At 37.2% G+C, this 19,938-nt stretch overlaps 2 protein-coding genes and 1 pseudogene across 9 annotated transcripts in view; all 3 read right to left on the bottom strand.

The window, feature by feature from the left end:
* FAM227B (family with sequence similarity 227 member B) overlaps window positions 1-19,938 on the bottom strand; it is a 209,825-nt gene that overhangs the window by 162,516 nt on the left and 27,371 nt on the right. For all 6 annotated transcript variants that reach the window (XR_011472449.1, XM_070423259.1, XM_070423244.1 and 3 more), the window contains exons 6-9: window positions 14,439-14,474; window positions 13,662-13,766; window positions 8,530-8,628; window positions 5,101-5,202 (exon numbers count right to left, since the gene is read on the bottom strand). Coding sequence is in view for 5 of the 6 variants with exons in the window: in XM_070423259.1 (XP_070279360.1) it covers window positions 5,101-5,202; window positions 8,530-8,628; window positions 13,662-13,766; window positions 14,439-14,474 (342 nt within the window). In the remaining variant the exon portion in view is untranslated. The remainder of the gene's footprint in view (window positions 1-5,100; window positions 5,203-8,529; window positions 8,629-13,661; window positions 13,767-14,438; window positions 14,475-19,938) is intronic.
* ZC4H2 (zinc finger C4H2-type containing) lies at window positions 2,427-8,547 on the bottom strand. Of its 3 annotated transcripts, none has more exons than XM_070423273.1 (2): window positions 8,530-8,547; window positions 2,427-4,453 (listed from the first exon to the last, which is right to left on the bottom strand). In XM_070423273.1, exon 2 carries the CDS (start codon window positions 4,443-4,445, stop codon window positions 3,771-3,773), a length of 675 nt encoding a protein of 224 aa, XP_070279374.1. In that variant the 5' UTR covers window positions 4,446-4,453; window positions 8,530-8,547; the 3' UTR covers window positions 2,427-3,770. The 3 variants fall into 3 exon arrangements, with proteins under 3 accessions (XP_070279374.1, XP_070279369.1, XP_070279378.1); XM_070423268.1 differs by lacking the exon at window positions 8,530-8,547 and adding an exon at window positions 5,101-5,186; XM_070423277.1 differs by lacking the exon at window positions 8,530-8,547 and having other exon boundaries at window positions 2,427-3,884; window positions 4,024-4,518.
* On the bottom strand, window positions 11,854-13,542 carry LOC139015524 (large ribosomal subunit protein uL11-like; annotated as a pseudogene).

Genomic DNA, 19,938 nt, shown 5'->3' with positions numbered 1-19,938 from the left:
GATTCAGTTAATATCCTATATAATAAAAGGCTAATATGCAAATTGTCCCGTCGACCAGGAATTCAACCAGGAGTTTGACCAGGGGGTGGGTCAGCTGGCCAACTGCCTGCAGCCCCTCCCCCAGGTTGGACAGCCTGATTGGCCCCGATCAGGGCAAACCAGCCAAACCCCATCTGTGCATGAATTCGTGCACTGGGCCTCTAGTGTATAAATAATAAGATCTGAAGATAAGTTTTTATTCTTTAAAATTAATAAATTTATCTTCCTTAGGTATGATAAGTCAGATGAGCTAATAGTAACAAAACCCCCACTTATCTGAATGAGTTAAAATAATGGAAATTGCTCAATGAGAGATGAGGTTCCACTTCCATTTAAATTGCTCTGAAGGGGATAAACCTGTAGGGAGGTGGCCTGGTTCCCAAGCAAAGAAAGACGATGGAAAAGAAACAGTTGTTTTTGTCACCTTTAGACGATTTAATTAGCCCAAATCCTAGCTATTAATTATTTCCTGCAAATAAGAAAAAAAATTCAATGTTAGCCCTAACCAGTTTGGCTTAGTGGATAGAGCGTCGGCCTGCGGACTCAAGGGTCCCAGGTTCGATTCTGGTCAAGGGCATGTTCCTTGGTTGCAGGCACATACCCAGTAGGGAGTGTGCAGGAGGCAGCTGATCAATGTTTCTCTCTCATCGATTTTTCTAACTCTCTATCCCTCTCCTTTCTTCTCTGTAAAAAATCAATAAAATGTATTAAAAACAACTCAGTATTAGCAGACAAAATTTCAGTCTATCTTTGAGAACATCATTGTTCTACAAAACAATAATTTATGAATCAGAAATCTGATCATCTTTTCCTGATAGACAACCAGCTGTAGAACTGAGACTGAATATCTTAACAAGATCCCCCAGAAAATTAGTAGCAGATTCCAGACATGAAGCCAAATCTCATTCCAAGTCCAATACTGGTTTCCTTTTGTGACACAGTAGGTATCTACACTAATAAAAGATAAAGATTCTAATTGACCGTACCTTTGCTATGCCCAAAGCCACGCCCACCAGCCAATCAGAGTGACTATATGCAAATTAACCCAACCAAGATGGCGGCCAGCAGCCACGGAGCTGGAGCAAGCAGGAGGCTTGGTTGCCCCGGCGATGGAGGAAGCCAAGCTTCCCGCCAGCGGCTGTGTGCTCCGCTCAAGGCAACAAAGTTTCAATTATAGAAGATAAATAAATCCCAGATACCTACTTCCAGCCAGCCTCCACTGGGACCTTGGGTGGCTGGGGGTTGTGGCCAGCCAGAAAACAGCCATCAGCCCCTCACCCAGGCTGGCCAGGCACCCCAGCAGGACCCCCACCCTGATCTGGGACACCCTTCAGGGCAAACCAGCCAGCCCCCACCCATGCACCTATATACTAAAAGGGTAATATGCAAATTGACCCTAACAGCAGAATGACTGGGAATGAGTGGTCACTATGACACACACTGACCACCAGGGGTCAGACGCTCAATGCAGGAGCTGCCCCCTGGTGGTCAGTGCGCTCCCACAGGGGGAGCTCTGCTCAGCCACAAGCCAGGCTGCCAGCTGCCAGCACAGTGGTAGTGGTGGGAGCCTCTCCTACCTCCTCAGCAGCACTAAGGATGTCCGACTGCAGCTTAGGCCTGCTCCCCGCTGGCAAGTAGACATCCCCTGAGGGCTCCCGGGCTGCCAGAGGGATGTCTGACTGCCAGCTTAGGCCCAATCCTCTGGGGTGCGGGTCTAAGCCAGCAGGTGGTCATCCCCCGAGGGGTCCCAGACTGCAAGAGGGCACAGGCTGAGCTAAGGGGACCCCCCGCCCCCAAGTGCACAAATTTTTGTGCACTGGGCCTCTAGTATGTTTATAAGATAAGTAAAGATTGAATATAAATATTTCACAAATTAGGTTTGTTTATGAAGGACATTTAACTATTTTTTTAAAAAAATATATTTTATTGGTTTTTTACAGAGAGGAAAGGAGAGGGATAGAGAGTTAGAAACATCGATGAGAGAGAAACATCGATCAGCTGCTTCCTGCACACCTCCTGCTGGGGATGTGCCTGCAACCAAGGTACATGCCCTTGACCGGAATCGAACCTGGGACCTTTCAGTCCGCAGGCCGACGCTCAATCCACTGAGCCAAACCGGTTAGGGCTATTTAACTATTTTTATTTTAGACTTGCTTTACCCATGGAAAAGGAACATTTCCCGACTCCAAAATACCTATGTATTCCTGATTTACAGATGTCAACACAATAAAGTATTTAAATGTGGCTTCTGCTTTGAAACACTAGATGTTTAAATGTAAAAATACCCAATGAAATTCCTACCATCTTCATTTAACATTACTCAAGAATATAAATTATTTTATTTTATTTATTTATTTATTTATTTATTTATTTATTTATTTTTTTACTCCAATGAACTTATGTTTATTTAAAAGGATTTGTATAGACATAACACTCTTACTTTCAAAGAGCAGAGGAATCTCTTATATTTTGAACACACAGACACTGTGGAAACTTAAAACTGCAGTTGAGTAAGGAAGGAAGGAAAGAAAAATATCTCTCCTTCCTGACCAGGGACTGAGACCTGGAGATAAAACTTTTTCAGTTAGGCAACCCCCAACCCTGTCTCTTAAGTCTGAGCGTGACTTTATTAGAGATCTGGCTTTGGTGGAGTAGAGAGTTGTAGGGCTTGGGGACCCTGGTGCCTTTTCTTTAGGGAGGGGTGGCTACCTGCACAATCCACAGGAAAGAGGGTAGCCAGCAGCTGACTTGAGCTGATGTTGCCTTATAGAGGAAGAAAGACCCAAGGGAAGGAAGGATGAATGTAGAAGTCCCACCCACTCACATGTGTAAAGTAATTGCCACTCATTTGAATCTCACTGTCACCTCTAAGATATATCATTGAGTAGGTGCCAGAGTAATGGTTTTGAACAAAAAGCAACATAGTTGTCAGCCTGGGGCCCATCTAAGCCTCTAGCAGAGCCTTAGCCCAATGACTTAGGTGGCAAGTTAGGCAGGACTTATGAAGTGGGTATAGCTCCAGTTCCCTGATTTCACTGTGGGGAACTTCTACTATAGACTTGTGAAAAGTAGGACTATGGGAGAAAGGCCTGCAGATCTCAGGATCCCCAGACACACAGCCTGGTACCTGAGAACTTTTGTATATCTAGAAGACTAGGGGTGCAGTGTGATGGTGAACTCTATAATAACAGCCAGGCCTTCAAAATTAATATAAAAAAGAGGGCTTCTCCAAATTACTTCTAGGCCTTGAGAATAAGATGAAGGTTGGGAAGATATATGCACCAAGCCTTTTGGAAAGTCCATCAAGAAGATTGTTGTCCCTTCAAAGCCTAAGGCAAAAGTACAGACAGGGGGCACACTTTACATGAAACAAGATATGGGCCTCCCTCAGCCCTCAAATTTTAGGTCCCAGCCTTCAGGTAGAAGAGACAGAGAATCACATCTGGGCCTTCTGCCCTATCCTTAGCTCCAAACAAGAGCAGGGCTTGAAATGTGAGTGTGAGAGAAGGGATTATCAGACATACTGTTATTAGCACCTGAACCACATCTCTTCCTGAAAAAGGAAGCTGAGAGCAGAAAGAAATACCAGCAAAATGAGAGAGGGGTTGTGCTTCCATTACATTAAACAGGAGACTTGGTAGAGGTGGGGAAGGGTTGTTTCACATTAGGACATCATCTCTGGCCAAGGGGAGGGGTTATGAGCAGCAGAGCTCTATTTATTCTCCCTCTCTTCATTCATCCTGCTTCCGTTTTGGCTTCTTGGGGTTCCGAGACCGACTCTTCGCTTTGCACAGAGGGCATATAGGTGCATTCCGGTGAATTTGCTGATGACATGACAAGCAGGCCTTCATGGGTGGGGGCTGCTGCCTGAAGGTGGCTGTCTGCCGGGTGTCCTGCTTCCTAGCCACTTGAAGTTGTTGGGCAGCAGCGGCTGCAGCGGCCAGGGATTCAGGGATGGGAGGCTCCTGAGGCTCCGTCTGCCACTCTGCTTTCTGCTTCTCAAAGTAATCCAAGGACAGCTTCTCCTCCTCTTCACATAGGTCAGGGAGCCTCTGCAGGCCCAGAGTCATACGCAAGGCATCCACATGTTCCTTCAGTGGCTTATACTCATCATGTAGCCGGCGAGTAGACTCTAGTAGCTTGTTTAGGTCATTCTCAGACTGTTTGATGGTATTTTCCATCACATTGATGTCAGCATGGATCAGTCGGAGTTCCTCCACATGGGCCATCTTCTCTTGTAGCAGGAGGTCCATTTCCTGCTTATATTCCTTCAGGTGTCTCTCTTCTGATTCAAGGGCCTCAAACTCAGCCTTCAAACGGGCCTTGATCTTCTCCATTTGCAGGGTCTTATTCCTGATCTCTTTAATGCTTTCCAATTTGCACATTATTTCTTGCTCATCTGCCATGCTTTTTACTTTCAATTTCACGTCCCGAAAAAGAATATAAATTATTTTAATCAACTCTACTCATTAGTTAATATTAGAGCAAAGTAAAACAAGCATTTGATTCATAAATTTGTCCATGTTCTTTACTTAATAGGGACTTAGTCCTTAGGCATAACATAAAGTTTTCAAGTCCTCTTAGATCAAAACATATATTGTAAAGAAAAACAAAATTGATAAGCAATTTTTAGATAAATATAAAAACCAAGAATATACATAGAATAAGTCAATAGTTTTCAAATTATTAATCTGCAAACAAAAGACCTATATCACACTAAGGAGATTCTATAAGAACTTTAGTCAAGGGAATACAATATTCTGGAGTGAGGGACAGAGCAGGGCACATAACTAAATTGTAGTACGAGAGACAATTGATCTATGATTCTCTCTTTCTCTTTCTCTCTCCCTCCCTTTCTCTCAAATCAATAATAATAATAATAACAATAAAATCATGTCCTCAGGTAAGGATTAAAACAGTATCATAACTTACTTTATTTCAGGAAATCTTGCTTTCAAAGTAACAAAATATGTTCTCATATGTGTTTAAGTAAAATAACTATTTTTCTACTTCATTAGCTCCAAAAATAATTAGCATAACTAGTTAATTTCTGTGTTTTACCTGAAAGAATGCATCCTTTTTACTTCGAGGTATGCTTATGAAAAGTGTCACGTAACTTTCTGAAATCCTATCAAACAAGAAATCTTGATTTTCTTTGTCAGGCTTAAAAAACAAAAGATGTATGGAATTAAAATAATTAATATTACAATTTAAAACTAGAATTTGTTTGCCTAATGTCAGTAATTTTATCTATTCTTAAAGAGCAGATCAGTTGCTGCAGTGGAATAAACATGGGTTTTGGCATCATGCAGACCTGAATTTGAATCCTGGCTGTTATTTCATTAGCTGCATTACCCTGGGCAAGTTAATTAAGTCCTAGTTTCCTCATCTGCCAAATGTTGATAATATATACATATCTTAAAGTAATATTTTAAAATTAGGTAAGGACAGGATCATGTTTTATACGATGTATTTCAAGCACAGTGCCAGGCACATAGAAAACACAAAAATGCTTGATGAATTAATGAAGGTTCTTATAGTAGTTGGCATATAGAACGCAACCAATGACTTAGCTACCTACTATTGTTCTATAACCATTCCAATTCTTTCATTACCAGTAACTCAGCATGAAAGTAAAGCAATTATTGGGATGAAACAGTCATAACTAGAACTAGTAAAATTGTGACATGAGAGCTAAACTAAAAACAAAATAAGGATGTTGCAAGAAGGAAGAAATATATAGATAATAATGGCAATATTATATTAAAGTCCTAATGTAGCACTCTAGATTCTTGCTTTAAGAAATGAAGAGATGAATTAGAGTCCAAATCTATCAATTAAGCAATAAAGATGAATTAAAGAGTCCAAATTAATTTATGATGTCAATTGTAGAAGCACCCTGGCATTAATACATTATGGTAATAAATACCAAAAATTTTCAATGTTAGTGGTAGTCTTTTATGAAATTAGCAAGCCATATGAGCTGGGAGTTACAAATGTACAGGATCTTAGACCTAAAATGGAAGTTGCATATCACCTACATTAAGTTCTTCTATTTTAGTTATTGCACTGGTACTCAGAAAGATTAAGAGAATTATTTAAGGTTATACAGTTAAGTAACTGAGAGCCAGACTAGAATCTAGGTCTCCTAACTCCCAATACAGCTCTCATACTTGTGTAATAAATTTATGGAAGGAGATTATAGCAAAAATAATAATGATAATGTTAATAGCAGTTCTTGATCACATATATATATGTGTGTGTATATGTATACATATATATGTAATTAGTCAAAAAAGTTATCATGTTTCAAATACACAATCTACACTTAACATGTATGAGGAAATTTACCGAAGCAGAAACTTTCAGAATATGTCTTTGAGCAATATGTGTCCATACCATATCTACCTCACCAGGAGAGAGAGTAGGAAAATGGTATGACCATTTTTTTGGTAAATGTTATGGTATGCTTGGAAAGAAAATATATCCTGTAGCTGTTTGGGATATTCAGGTTACTGATCTATCCATTAGATCAAGCTATTTAACATCTTATATTATACTTGCATTCCAAGAATAAATCCCACTGGTCATAGAGAAATATTCTTAATGTGCTGCTGAATTTGATTTGCTAGTATTTTGTTGAGAATTTTTACATTAATATTCATGAAAGGATTTTTTTGTTTCTTATAGTACTGTTGACTTTGGTATCAGGTTAATGCTGGCTTCATAGAATGAGTTAGGGAGTGTTCCCCCTTTGCAATTTTTTGGAAGGACACTGTTTTCTCTCTATCAATATAATAATAATAATAATAATAATAATAACAACAACAATAATAGATGTATCCATTTAACACTCACTCTATACCTAGTTCCATGAAAACAAAACTTTACGTGCATTTTCTCATAACACTCCCAGTAAACACATAAAGTAGGTAATTTTTTAAACTTTATGAATGACTTAAAGAGGTCAATAACTATTCAAGGTCACATTATTTACTAAGTTCATAAACTTGTTTTTGAAAGCCAGATCTCTTAACTCTATTATATTGCATCCCTTATTACATTTCTATGGCATTTCACAGTTTATTATGTGTCTTTTTACTCATGCCACTTTTAGAACACACAACCATCCTAGAAAAAAACAGGTTTTATGTTATTTTCTACCTGTTTTTTGTTTTGCCTTTAGAGAAACTCAGAGAGGTTTTCTCAAATAGCCCAAAGTCTCACCCTAACTAATGGGAAAAATAGACTCCAATTTTAGTTTTCTGGGTTCAAGAACATCATTTTTTTTCTATTAGCAGCCTACCATTAAATTACAGGCAATAAAGAAACAAAATTTGCTCTTATATTAATCATATAACAATAACTGACACAAGTTTAGAGTCAGCATGCTAAAGCATGCTATATTCTAAAGTATGATTTTTTTCCTTATTATGTTGGTAATTAAATTATATGTGACTCAGTTTTATTTTACTCGAGTTATAAAATCAGTATTATGCTAGACAGTTTCTTCAAAAACTTGTTATATATAATCTTAACAGATTTAGTGGGAAAGTAAGGTTTCCCTCTGTTATCATGGGAAAACATAAATTCAGGATCCAGATCTAGAAGAGAAAGTTAAGATAATGAAATTTCCTGATTCCACAAATTTCCCTAGGTAATGACCTTTGTAGAATTGATATGTCACGTCCTGTGCCTCATTCAGCTCCTAACAATATCAGAAATACTCTTACCTAGAATTACATTAAAGCACTACTCGAATACTTTATATATAAAATTGGTAACACCCATTTATTCATGGTATGAAATTTCTGTGAGGATCCATCGACAGTTTTCTGGGGGTAACTTGAGCTGGGGAAAGGTAGGTGTCCTTGATGGGGTGGCACACCTTCTTAATGCTTAGACTGCGATGCCCTGGGTTGCTCTATCTTCCATTCTTCCAGATCCAGAGGCTACACAGCAGTCATTTATATTCACCACCTTTTCTAGGTTCATATATTTTCTAAAGTAAGATTTATGAGCTGTTTACATCCATTCTCTTATTGTTTCCCAGATGCCCACCTCTTTCTCTCTGTAACCCTAATCAGAGTCAACCTTTCTAAAACAACGGAGGACACTCTCTCCATCTGATCTGCAGACTGGTTCCCAAATGAAGACCTCCTTCAATGTCACTGACTTGCAGTGGGGTTCTTATTTATTGTTTATAAGCAAATGATAATATTCAATAAAGCTACAACTTTATTATTTGATTTCATTAATCTTTTTCTGATTAAATGAAGACCCAGGTTCTTTGAAATCCATATTAAAGTCTTAATTCTGTGAAAGAACTCTTTATTTCAAACAGGATTTCTTACATGTGTGGAATACTAAAAAACCAAGCTCTGTGAAAGGATCCGGAAAAAATTTTTTTTTTACCAATGCGACCTCTACTGAAAAAAGAAATATGCTGCAAATCAACCTAAAAAAGAAATTTAAAAAATGTCATTATACCTTAAATTTATGGAGAAACCACCACCAAAAGGAATCATGCAAAACAGCAATAGAGGCTTCTGAGAGAAAATAAATCCTCCAGAGTTTAAAAAGTTTTTCCTACAAAAAAGGACAGATGGGGATAAAATTAAAATACATTATAACACATGTTAATTAAACAGGCTTTGTAAAGAGTATGTGTTCAATATAAATGTAATCTAGAGCTCTATTGTGACATTAAATTTTCAAGTAGCCACCTTAAAAAAGTAAAAGGTAAAAGGTGAAATAAATTTTAATCACATCTAATCAACTATATATTTAAAATGTTATCATCTGATTTAAAATATATTAATTATAGAACATACCATGTTCATGGATTGGTAGAATCAACATCATCAAGATGTCCATACTACTCAAAGCAATCTATAGATTCAATGCACTCCCCATTAAATACCAACAGCATATTTCACAGACCTAGAACAAACTTTCCAAAAATTCATCCGGAATAAAAAAAAAAACCCAAATAGCTGCAGCAATCCTGAGAATGAAGAACAAAGTACAGTGGGGCCTTGACTTGCGATGTCCCGACTAACGAGATTTCAAGATACTAGCCGTCTCTCGGCTGATTTTTTGCTTTGAGTTGCAAGCTAAAATTCGGGTTACGAGCCAGCTTCAGATACCCCACTGCTAGTTGGCACAGCAAACGTCACAGTGAATGCCACATCAGCCCAGCATCACCTGTCTCACTCGTTCACTTTTTGAATTGACATACGAGTAATCTGAGTTATGAGCTCTGTCACGGAATGAATTAAACTCGTAAGTCAAGGCCCCACTGTAGGTGGGATCTCAATACCAGATATCAAGCTATATTACAAAGCCACTGCTCTCAAAACAGCCTGGTACTGGCACAAGAACAGACATATAGATCAATGGAACAGAATAGAGAACCCAGAAATCGACCCAAACCACTATGCTCAATTAATATTTGGCAAAGGAGGCATGAACATACAATGGAGTCAAGACAGCCTCTTTAATAAATGGTGTTGGGAAAATTGGACAGATACATGCAAAAAAAAATGAAACTAGACCACCAACTTACACCATACACAAAAATAAACCAAAATGGATAAAGGACTTAAACATAAGATGGGAAACCATAAAAATACTAGAATCCACAGGCAGCAAAATCTCAGATATATGCCGAAGCAATTTCTTCACTGATACTGCTCCTAGGGCAATGGAAACTAAAGAGAAAATAAACAAATGGGACTACATTAGAAAGTATATATGCACCCCTATGTTCATAGCAGCATAAATCACCATAGCTAAAATTTGGGAACAGATGAAGTGCCTATCAGTAGAAGAGTGGATTAAAAAACAGTGGTACATCTACACAATGGAATACTATGCTGCAGTAAATAAAGGAGTTCTTACCACTTGCAACAGCATGGATGGAATTGGAGAGCATTATGCTAAGTAAAATAAGCCAGTCAGAGAAAGATAAATATCACATGATCTCACTCATTTATAGAATATAATGAACAACATAAACTGATAGACAAAAACAGATCTAGAGACAGAGAAAGCATCGATCAGACCATCAAACCTCAGAGGGTAGGTAGGGGAAGGTGGGGGTAAGTGGAGAGATCAACCAAAGAACTTATATGCAAGCATATAGGCCTATCCAATGGACACAGACAACAGGGGGTTGAGTGCATGAGTGGGGGGGATGGGAAATAATGTGGGGATAAGGACACATATGTAATAACTTAATCAATGAAGAAATTAAAAAATAAAATATATTAATTAAATATTTTACAATTTTTTTTGGTACTAGGCCTTTGAAATATACTGTATAATTTATACTTATAGCACATCTCAATTTGAACACCAAATTTTCATCATACATACTACATCAATATTTAGACTTCATAAAATACATGGTTATAATTTTGTTTCAAACATAATCAAAAGTTTTTTGATAACTGAATCAAGTATTAGTTTTTGAATTTATATATAAATTAATTAAAATATAATTTGAAAATTAATCTGTAATATTAGCAACATTTCAACAATCACATTTGGCTAGGACAGTGGTCGGCAAACTCATTAGTCAACAGCGCCAAATATCAACAGTACTTCTTCAAAACAGACTCGCCCAGGCCGAAAACCGACTTCTGCTCATGGGCCACGAAGTTTCAATCACACTGTACGTGTGCGCAAGCATGGTATTTTGTGGAAGAGCTCACTCAAAGGGCCAAAGAGCCGCATGTGACTCACAAGCCGCAGTTTGGCAACCACGTGGCTAGGACATATGGAAATTATAGTGTAAGATAGATCAAGAATAGTGAAAATTCAAGATATGCTACAAGCTCTTTTACAATGAAGACAGATGTCACCAATCATGGACTTCTATCCCAATCAACCCCATTATAACTCTACACCTTACCTAAACATAGAGCTTTCTTTAAGCAATGGATCTAAATTGTCACATAAAGTTAAGCCTATTTACCATGACTATTACAGATTATAAATCTTGGTTTAAAGAGGTATATTCAATAGATCATTTTATCTTATTCAACTAACAGTTTTTAAATGCCAGATTCAGTAGAGTTTAAGATTTCTTTTAATGAAATACATTGATATAAATTCTTGTTCCTCAAGTCTATAACAACAACAACAACAAAAACACATCGTGCAAACTTTTATGCGGAGATTATTTATCACTAATTCTGTGGGGGCACTTCTCTTTCACTTACATTGGTAACAGCATCATCTTAGATTTGGTTCTTAATTACAAAGAACATATGTAAAGTACATAAAGAAAAGTAGAAAATTGAAATACGGGGAAAGATAAATATTTTTGCTTAAATTATTTGCATAGTTCAAGCAAAGATGCTTTTTACTGTAAATTAACTGTATGATTGATCTTAGCCTTAATTTTGGTTATGTTCATTATCGCTAACTTCCTTTTTTTTTCCAGGAAAATTCCAAATTCTTTAAAATATATCAATAGTCAAAAACAACTCAAAATTGAAAATTGGAAAAAGAAAACAAACCCAAGCCCAGCTTAAAAAGCTAAATGGTTCTCACCTTCTCAACACCACCCCCCTTCTACATTTGTGATACTTCTTTGATTCCAGTACCAGTAAATAATGTATTTTAAAACCTACAGATTATCTGACTTGGAACTTTTTCTCCTAAATTGACTTAGGTTGGAAAAAATTACTTCTATGTTCTCTTGAATTTCTATTTGTGTATGTAAGTATGCTTGTGGCTCAGCTTTCTCCTTTTAACTATATTACCAGTATAGGCCCTTTATTCACAATTCAATTCAATAAAATATTTTTTTTTTTGCTTGTCAAATGATCTTTAATTGAAACATTTTCCTTTGTAGTTCTTAACTAGCCAGACATTCCACTGCACCACTGTTGATATCGTCTATGTCATGAGGGTGGCGACCATCAATATTGCACCCCACAGACTGGGCAGTCCCCAGGATCTCTTTAATGGTTCCAGAGAGTTCTCTAGCTAAAGATCGGTGACGCATCTGTCGGGCAATGCTGACAATCTCATCAAAAGTGATATTTCCACTGTGCTTAATGTGTTTTTTTGTTTTGTTTCTTTCCGTCTCTTGGCGGTTCTTTGAGGGCTTTGACGATCAGGGCAGAGGCAGAAGGCACTACTTCGATCTGGCCTGTCTGTTCTGAATGGTCAGTTTCACTGTAATCCTCAGACCCTTCCAATCACCGGTTGCTTTGGCGATGTCATCACCAACCTTTTTTGGAGACAGGCCCAGGGGGCCGATCTTGGGGGCCGGGTCAGACGAGGCGCCCACTTCCCCGCCAGTGCACCGCAGGTAGAAGACTGATTTCGTTGGGGTCGAACTTCGGCGGCATGGCGGAGGCAGCTGGTGTCGGATGAACCCAAATTCGGGACGACCGAACAAAGTTGCACCTGAGCCTCCTCCGAGCCGAAAGCCGAAAGCTCAATAAAATTTTTACTGAGCATCGTCTCTAGCCAAGGTTCTGTTCAGTGTGATACAGGGGCTAATATATACTTTTGTTCATCAAGAAATTTAATCTGTGCCTGTATGTACAGGAATGTGTTTGAATGAGGTAAGGGGAATTCGGTTACTTCAGTGAATTCCCACTGAAATAAAGGGCATAAAACAGTAGCTATTTAACCTTCTGTTTCTGAGTTTCAAATCCATAAGTTCAATCTTTGTAAGTTATTATAAGCATTTCTTTTTTTGTTGTTTTCTTTTTAATTAAATTTATTGGGTTAACATTGGTTAATAAGCTTATAAAGGTTTCAAGTGTAGATTTCCATGATACATGATCTGTATATTGCATTGTGTGCCCATCACCCAAAGTAAAATAATCTTCCACCATCATATATTTGGCTGCCTTTACCCCTTACAATCCTCCAAACTCCCTTCCCTCTGGTAACCACCATTTTGTTGTCTTGTGTCTATGAGTTTCAGTTTTATATCCCACATATGAGTGAAATCATTTGGTGCTTTAGCTTTTTCTGCCTGACTTATTTCACTTGGCATAATATCCTCAAGGTCCTTCCATATTATTGCATTTGGCAATATTTCATCTTTTCTTATGGCTAAGTAGTATTCCATAGTATCTATGTACCACATCTTCTTTATCCAATTGTCTATTGAAGGGCACTGGTTGTTTCTATGTCTTGGCCACTGTGAACAGTGCTACAATGAACATAGGAGTGCATCTATAATGTTTTCAAGATTTTTGGGTAGATTCCCAGAAGAGGGATTGCTGGGTCATATGGTAACTCGAGTCAATTTTTTGAGGAACTACCTTACTGTCTTCCATAGTGGCTGAATCAGTCTACAGTCCCACCAGCAGTGAATGAGGGTTCTCCTTTCTCCACAACCTCTCCAGCACATGCTAAGCCAATGCACACTAGCAACCTCAGGCCCCTGAGGCAGGAACACAGAGTCTAATACATTCTCTTCAGGTGATCAGGATGTAAATCATCACTAGTCTTTCCTGCCAGACTTAATACTCAAAGGATTAAACCTTGCTTAAACATCTAATTTGTCAGATGTTTAAATAAAGCTCTGATTCATTAAATCATAGTCTCCAAACTTATCATACAAAAATAAAATAATATTTACATACATCAAAGTTATGGGCTTTTAAAACAAAGAGATAAATTCGTTCAGCATCCAAGTGTCTGGGTAGTTGAGAAAGCTCATTTGTTTTGAATCCTTCAAAGATGCAACCCTAGAAAGAGGAAATATCACACAACAGTAATTACTTCACTCTTTTCAATTGGTAGTCTTAGTAGGAGAAAAATACTTAATTGTCAATTATTTTACTTCTTTTTATGAAAATTGAAGAATATTTATTCCACCTAAGCAAAATCTTCATACTATCTGTTTCTCTGAAATTAAGACCCTGATATATTCACATGCCAAATCCAAAAGCAAAAGGAAATAATATTGCATAACTAAATTGATTAAGAATTGATCAAATGATCAAGAATTTTAACTACACATAAGAAAATGGACTAAGCAGGAAAAGAAAGCTTCTGCCTGGCCGGTGTGGCTCAGTGGTTGATCACAGACTTATGAACCAGGAAGTTACAGTTCGATTTCCTTCAATTTCCGGTTAGGGTGCATACTGAGGCTCAATCCCCAGTATGGGGTGCACAGGAGGCAGCCGATCAATGATTCTCCCTCATCACTGATGTTTCTATCTCTCTCTCCCTCTCCCTTCCTCTCTGAAGTCAATAAAAATACATTTTCAAATTTTTTTTAAAAGAAAGCTTCTATATCTGTTCCCAACTCTCTCCTACTATCCCTATCTCTATAGCCAAATCTGTTATTACAAACATTCTTTTACCACCACATAATTCCTTGATACATAATATTAAAAAAAAAAAATTTTAAATACCTCTATATTCTTCGCTGTTTCCATTTCATCGGAAAGCTGTAAAACATTTAAAATCAAATCTTTAAAATCCTAAATAAAAGAATTTTTATATTTGATAAACTTGCTCAGTTAATGCATGTGTGTGTATATCTCCTACTGAAGCTTAGAATGCTGTTGCTATGTTAGATGCCAAGAATACAAAATGGCCCTTATCCTCAGAGCTAGTCAGAGTGGAATAAGATATATATATACACACACACACACACACACAGAACACAAAGAGATAAGGGCTATATCAGAAATGCAAACAAACTACTTACTGCAGTTTGGATTCATTGCAAACAGACTCTGAGGTGGAGTTAGTGTTCAGAATGTTTATTGGGAGTGCCTTGGGTTCATTATCTATGGAAGGCAAGGGAGAGGTAAGGTTGGAAAGATGGAGAAGTCAGCTATGATGCAAGTCTAACAGCTTCCAATAATCCTAAGAAGGGCTCGAAAGCTGAAAGGACCCATCATAGTTGTCCTGCTTTGGGTTGAAATAGCCACTTCTTTCTGCATCCAACTTGATCAGCCATTGGATGTGGGTGGTTCCTGAAAGAGCTTGTCCTCGTGAGTTCCATACAGGTGAGGCAATCCCTAAAGGGGCTGACAGTGCCCTAACAGCACTCCTAGCAGCTAGAGCAACAGATCCAAATGAAATATGTAACTGCATTGTATTCATAGCTATGATGTCAAAATACATAGGCATTTGTTATATTAGAAAATTGAAATTTAACTTCACTGTCTTGGTAAATAGTGAGTGCGTTCTTTTTTTTTCTTCCACACAGCATTTCTACCAACCTAACTATTACCCTCTGCAACATATAAATAATAAAAGATCAATAAAAGTTCACAGGCAACTTTTACCATCTATGTGGCTTATCTCCTCGTTTACCATATTACTTTACATAGAGATTAAGTAGCCTTTTATATACATTATTTTTTGATCATCTAGACATGTTGATAGATTGTTTACTAATTTCTATATCCTTACTTCCTCCAGGAATACCTAATCTTACATGTAAATCTTACACATACACACACTATAGAATACATATTATTGTAGAGGAGATGACATAGAAAACACACTTGAAAGGATAATAACAGATTGCTACCAGAAGATTGCTAAGAGAATTACATTATTGGCATTTTAAAAAGTGTGCAAAGGAATAAAAAAGAATGACTAGGGAAAGTAAAATCAATTATGGTAAAAAAAAAAAAAAAAGGCTATAGCCCACGCCAGTCTGGCTCAGTGGATATAGAGTTGGCCTGTGGAATGAAGCGTCCTGGGTTCAATTCTGATCAAGGGCACATGCCTGGGTTGTGGGCTCAATCCCCAGTAGGGGACATGCAGGAGGCAGCCAATCGACGACTCTCTCTCTCATCATTGATGTTTCTATCTCTCTCTCTGAAATAAATAAAAATATATTTAAAAACAAATAATGAATGCTGTATGCTTGAGAGCTTCAGATACATCTGGTCAATAAAGATAGGGGTCAAATTTAGAAAGATGTTAATGTTAATCTCAAAGACCTGGCTTTATTCTGCAGGGAGCAAAGAAACACTGGACATTTTTAAAGAGCAGAGTAATAACAAAACAAGGTGTTCATCATATAGTCTGGGAAAGATACCACAAAAATATAAATAACACATGCTAACATCCTGATTAAAAACCCCGATATAACATATTTAACAATTAAATAATTATTAAAACTTTTGTTAGTATAATTCATCTTAAGATCATTTCAATAGATTCTGAAAGCCATCTTTTATCAAGTCAGAAATTTAAAAAATTAAAAAGCACAGAAATTATAATGAATACCATAATTACCAGTATTCCTATGCCCCCACATCTAGAAAGGATTACTGCTGATATTTTAGTATTGCTTAAAACTATTTTAAATAGAATATACAAAGTTTATATATAAATATACATAATAAAAGTTTGGATCTGCTTTCACAATGATTTCTAGTTCTATTCATGTGTTCCTCTTTCTTGAGATAGTCATTATTATTTGTCTTGTTTGTATCCCTTCCATTTCATTAAAATACTTTTACACACATATGTATATATGTGTGTATGTACAAAATATAGACATTTTTGTGTATTTTTAAAATTTAGAGAAATGATATCAACTGTACATATCCTTTTGGTATATTGTTTTTTTTCCATTCAGTATTATGTTTTGACAATCTACCAAAGTTGATATTTATGGAACTTGTTGGCTTCCACACAGCATTTGTTTTTATGATTTCTGGAGGTGTCAAGTAATATTAACACAGTTCTCCTTAAGTTTTATTTTCAAATGAAATATGTAACTGCATTGTATTCATAGCTATGATGTCAAAATACATAGGCATTTGTTATATTAGAAAATTGAAATTTAACTTCACTGTCTTGGTAAATAGTGAGTGCGTTCTTTTTTTTTTCTTCCACACAGCATTTCTACCAACCTAACTATTACCCTCTGCAACATATAAATAATAAAAGATCAATAAAAGTTCACAGGCAACTTTTACCAAACATACAAGGAACAAGTGATACCCCAATATCCCACAAGCTAGTTATAGAATGGAAAGAAAGAGAAAGCTAACTAACTCATTTTCTGAGGTTAGTATAATTTTGATAACAAAGCCAAAAGAGATAATCGTATCTTACAAAACACAGATTAAATAGTATATCCTAAGATTATAAAAATGGTTCAACTTTTAAAAAGCTATTAATATAAAATGCCATATTCACAGATTAAAGCTGAAAGTAGCTTTGCTATTCACCACAGTGAATTATTTTCCTCTCTGCTTCAAAACATGGAGATTTTTTTCAAGTTTTTGAGCAAGAGGATACCTATCTATATCTAATTTACAGGCATGCCTTGGAGATATTATGGGTTCAACTCCAGACAACCACATTAAAACAAATATCACAATAAAGTGAGTCACACAAATTTTTTGGTTTCCTAGTGTATGTAAAAGTTATGTTTACATTATACTGTAGTCTATTAAGTATACAATAGTATTATGTCTAAAAAAAGTACATATCTTAAAGTACTTTATTGCTAAAAATTGCTAACCATCATCCAAGCCTTCAGGGAGTTAGAATCTTTGCTGGTGGGAGGTTCTTGTCTCAATATTGATGACTGCTGACTGATCAGGGTGGCTGTTGCTGAAAGTGGGTGTGGCTGTAGCAATTTCTCAAAATGAGACAACAATGAGGTTTGCAGCATGGACTGACTCTTCCTTTCACAAGCACTGTCTTTGTAGCATGAGATGCTGTTTGATAGCATTTTGCCCACAGTAGAATAGAAGTCAATCCTCTCAAACCCTGCTGCCGCTTCATCGACTACATTTATGTACTACTCTAAATCTTTGGTTGTCATTTCTACAATCTTCACAGCATCTCTACCAGCAATAGATTCCATCTCAAAAAACAACTCTCTTTGCTCATCCATAAAAATCAGTTCCTCATTCATTAAAGTGTTGTCATGAGATTGTTGCAATTCAGTCAAATCTTCAGGCTCCACTACTAATTTTAGTTCTTTTGTTATTTCTACTTTGGCAGTTACTCCTTCCACTGAAGTTTTGAACCCCCTCAACGTCACCCAGGAGTGTTGGAATCAACTTCTCCCAAATTCCTGTTAATGTTCATATTTTGACCTCTTCCCATAAATTAAGAATGTTCTTAATGGCATCTAGACCTGTGAGTCTTTTCCAGAAGGTCTTCAATTTACTTTGCCCAGATCCATCAGAGAAATAACTACTTATGGCAGATATAACTATGCAAAATGCATTTATTAAATAAGACTTGAGAGTCAAAATTACTCTTTGATCCATGGGCTGCAGAAGGGATGTTATGTTAGGAGGGATGAAAACAACATTAATCTTGTACATCTCTATCAGAACTATTGAGTGACCGTGTGCATTGTTAGTGAGTAGTAATATTTTAAAAGGAATCTTTTTCTGAGCAGTAGGTCTCTTTCTGAGCAGTAAGTCTCAACAGTGGTCTTAAAGTATTCAGTAAGCCATGTTTTAGATAGATGTCATCCAGGCTTTGTTATTCCACTTACAGAACACAGGCAGAGTAGATTTAGCATAATTCTTAAGGGCCCCAGGATTTTCAGAATGGTGACTGAGTATTGGCTTCAACTTGAAGTCACCAGCTGCATTAGCCCCTAGGAAGTCAGCCTGTCTTAGCTAGACCTCCTAGATAACTTGCTGCAGCTTCTACACCAGCACTTGCTGCTTTACTGTGCACTTTTATCTTATGGAGATAGCCTGTTTCCTTAAAACTCATAAATCAACCTCTGCTAGCTTCAAATTTTTCTTCTGCATCTTCCGCACCTCTCTCAGGCTTCCTAGAACTGATGCGAGTTAGAGCCTTGCTCTGGATTAGGTTTTGGCTTAAGGAAATGTTGTGGCTGGTTTGATCTTCTATACAGACCACTAAACCTTTCTGCAGATTAGCATAAGGCTGTTTTGCTTTCTTATCACTTGTGTGTTCACTGGAATAGTATTTTTAACTTTCCTCAAGAGGTTTCCTTGGTATTCACAGCTTGGCTAACTGTTTGGTGCAAGAGGCCTAGCTTCCAGCCTATCTCAGCTTTCGACATGCCTTCTTCATTAAGCTTAATTATTTCTGACTTTGGATTTAAAGTGGAACACATGCAACTTTTTCTCTCACTTGAACACGTAGACGTGGGGTTATGAACTGGCCTAATTTCAATATTGTTGTGTCTTAGGAAATAGGAAGGCCTTGGAGAGGGAGAGAGGAATGTGGAGCAGTCAGAAAATACACATTTATCAATTAATTTTGTTTTCACATGGGCATGGTTCGTGAAGCCCCAAAGTATATTACAATAGTAACAGAGATCATTAGTCACAGATCACTATAAAAAATATGAGAGTAGGAGTCTGAAATATTGCAACAGTTAGAAAGTGTGACAGACTCCTGAAGTGAGCAAATAATGTTGGAAAATGGCACTGATAGACTTGCTTCATGCAGGGTTACCACATCCTGGAAACTAATGACAATGAAAACACAACAATCCAAAACCTATGGGACACAATGAAAGCAGTCCTGAGAGGGAAGTTTATAGCTCTACAGGCCTATCTCAAAAAGCAAGAAAAAATGGTAGTAAATCATCTAACTCTACAACTCAAAGAATTAGAAAGAGAGCAACAAGAACACCCCAGAGTGAGCAGAAGGAAGGAGATAATAAAGATTAGAGCAGCATGGTGGGAGTAGAAGGATCATACCTCAACATAATAAAAGCCATATATGACAGGCCCACAGCCAACATCATACTCAATGGACAAAAACTAATACCATTTCCCCTAAGAACAGGAACAAGACAAGGATGCCCACTCTCACCACTCGTGTTCAACATAGTCCTGGAAGTATTAGCCATTGCAATTAGACAAGAAGAAGAAATAAAGGGCATCCAAATTGGAAAAGAGGAAGTAAAACTGTCCTTATTTGCAAACG

This window comes from Myotis yumanensis, unplaced genomic scaffold, assembly GCF_028538775.1.
Source record: "Myotis yumanensis isolate MYYU_CA2020_CCGP unplaced genomic scaffold, mMyoYum1.0.hap1 SCAF_1, whole genome shotgun sequence".
Lineage (NCBI taxonomy): Eukaryota > Metazoa > Chordata > Mammalia > Chiroptera > Vespertilionidae > Myotis > Myotis yumanensis.
This window is presented reverse-complemented; position numbering and strand designations above follow the sequence as displayed.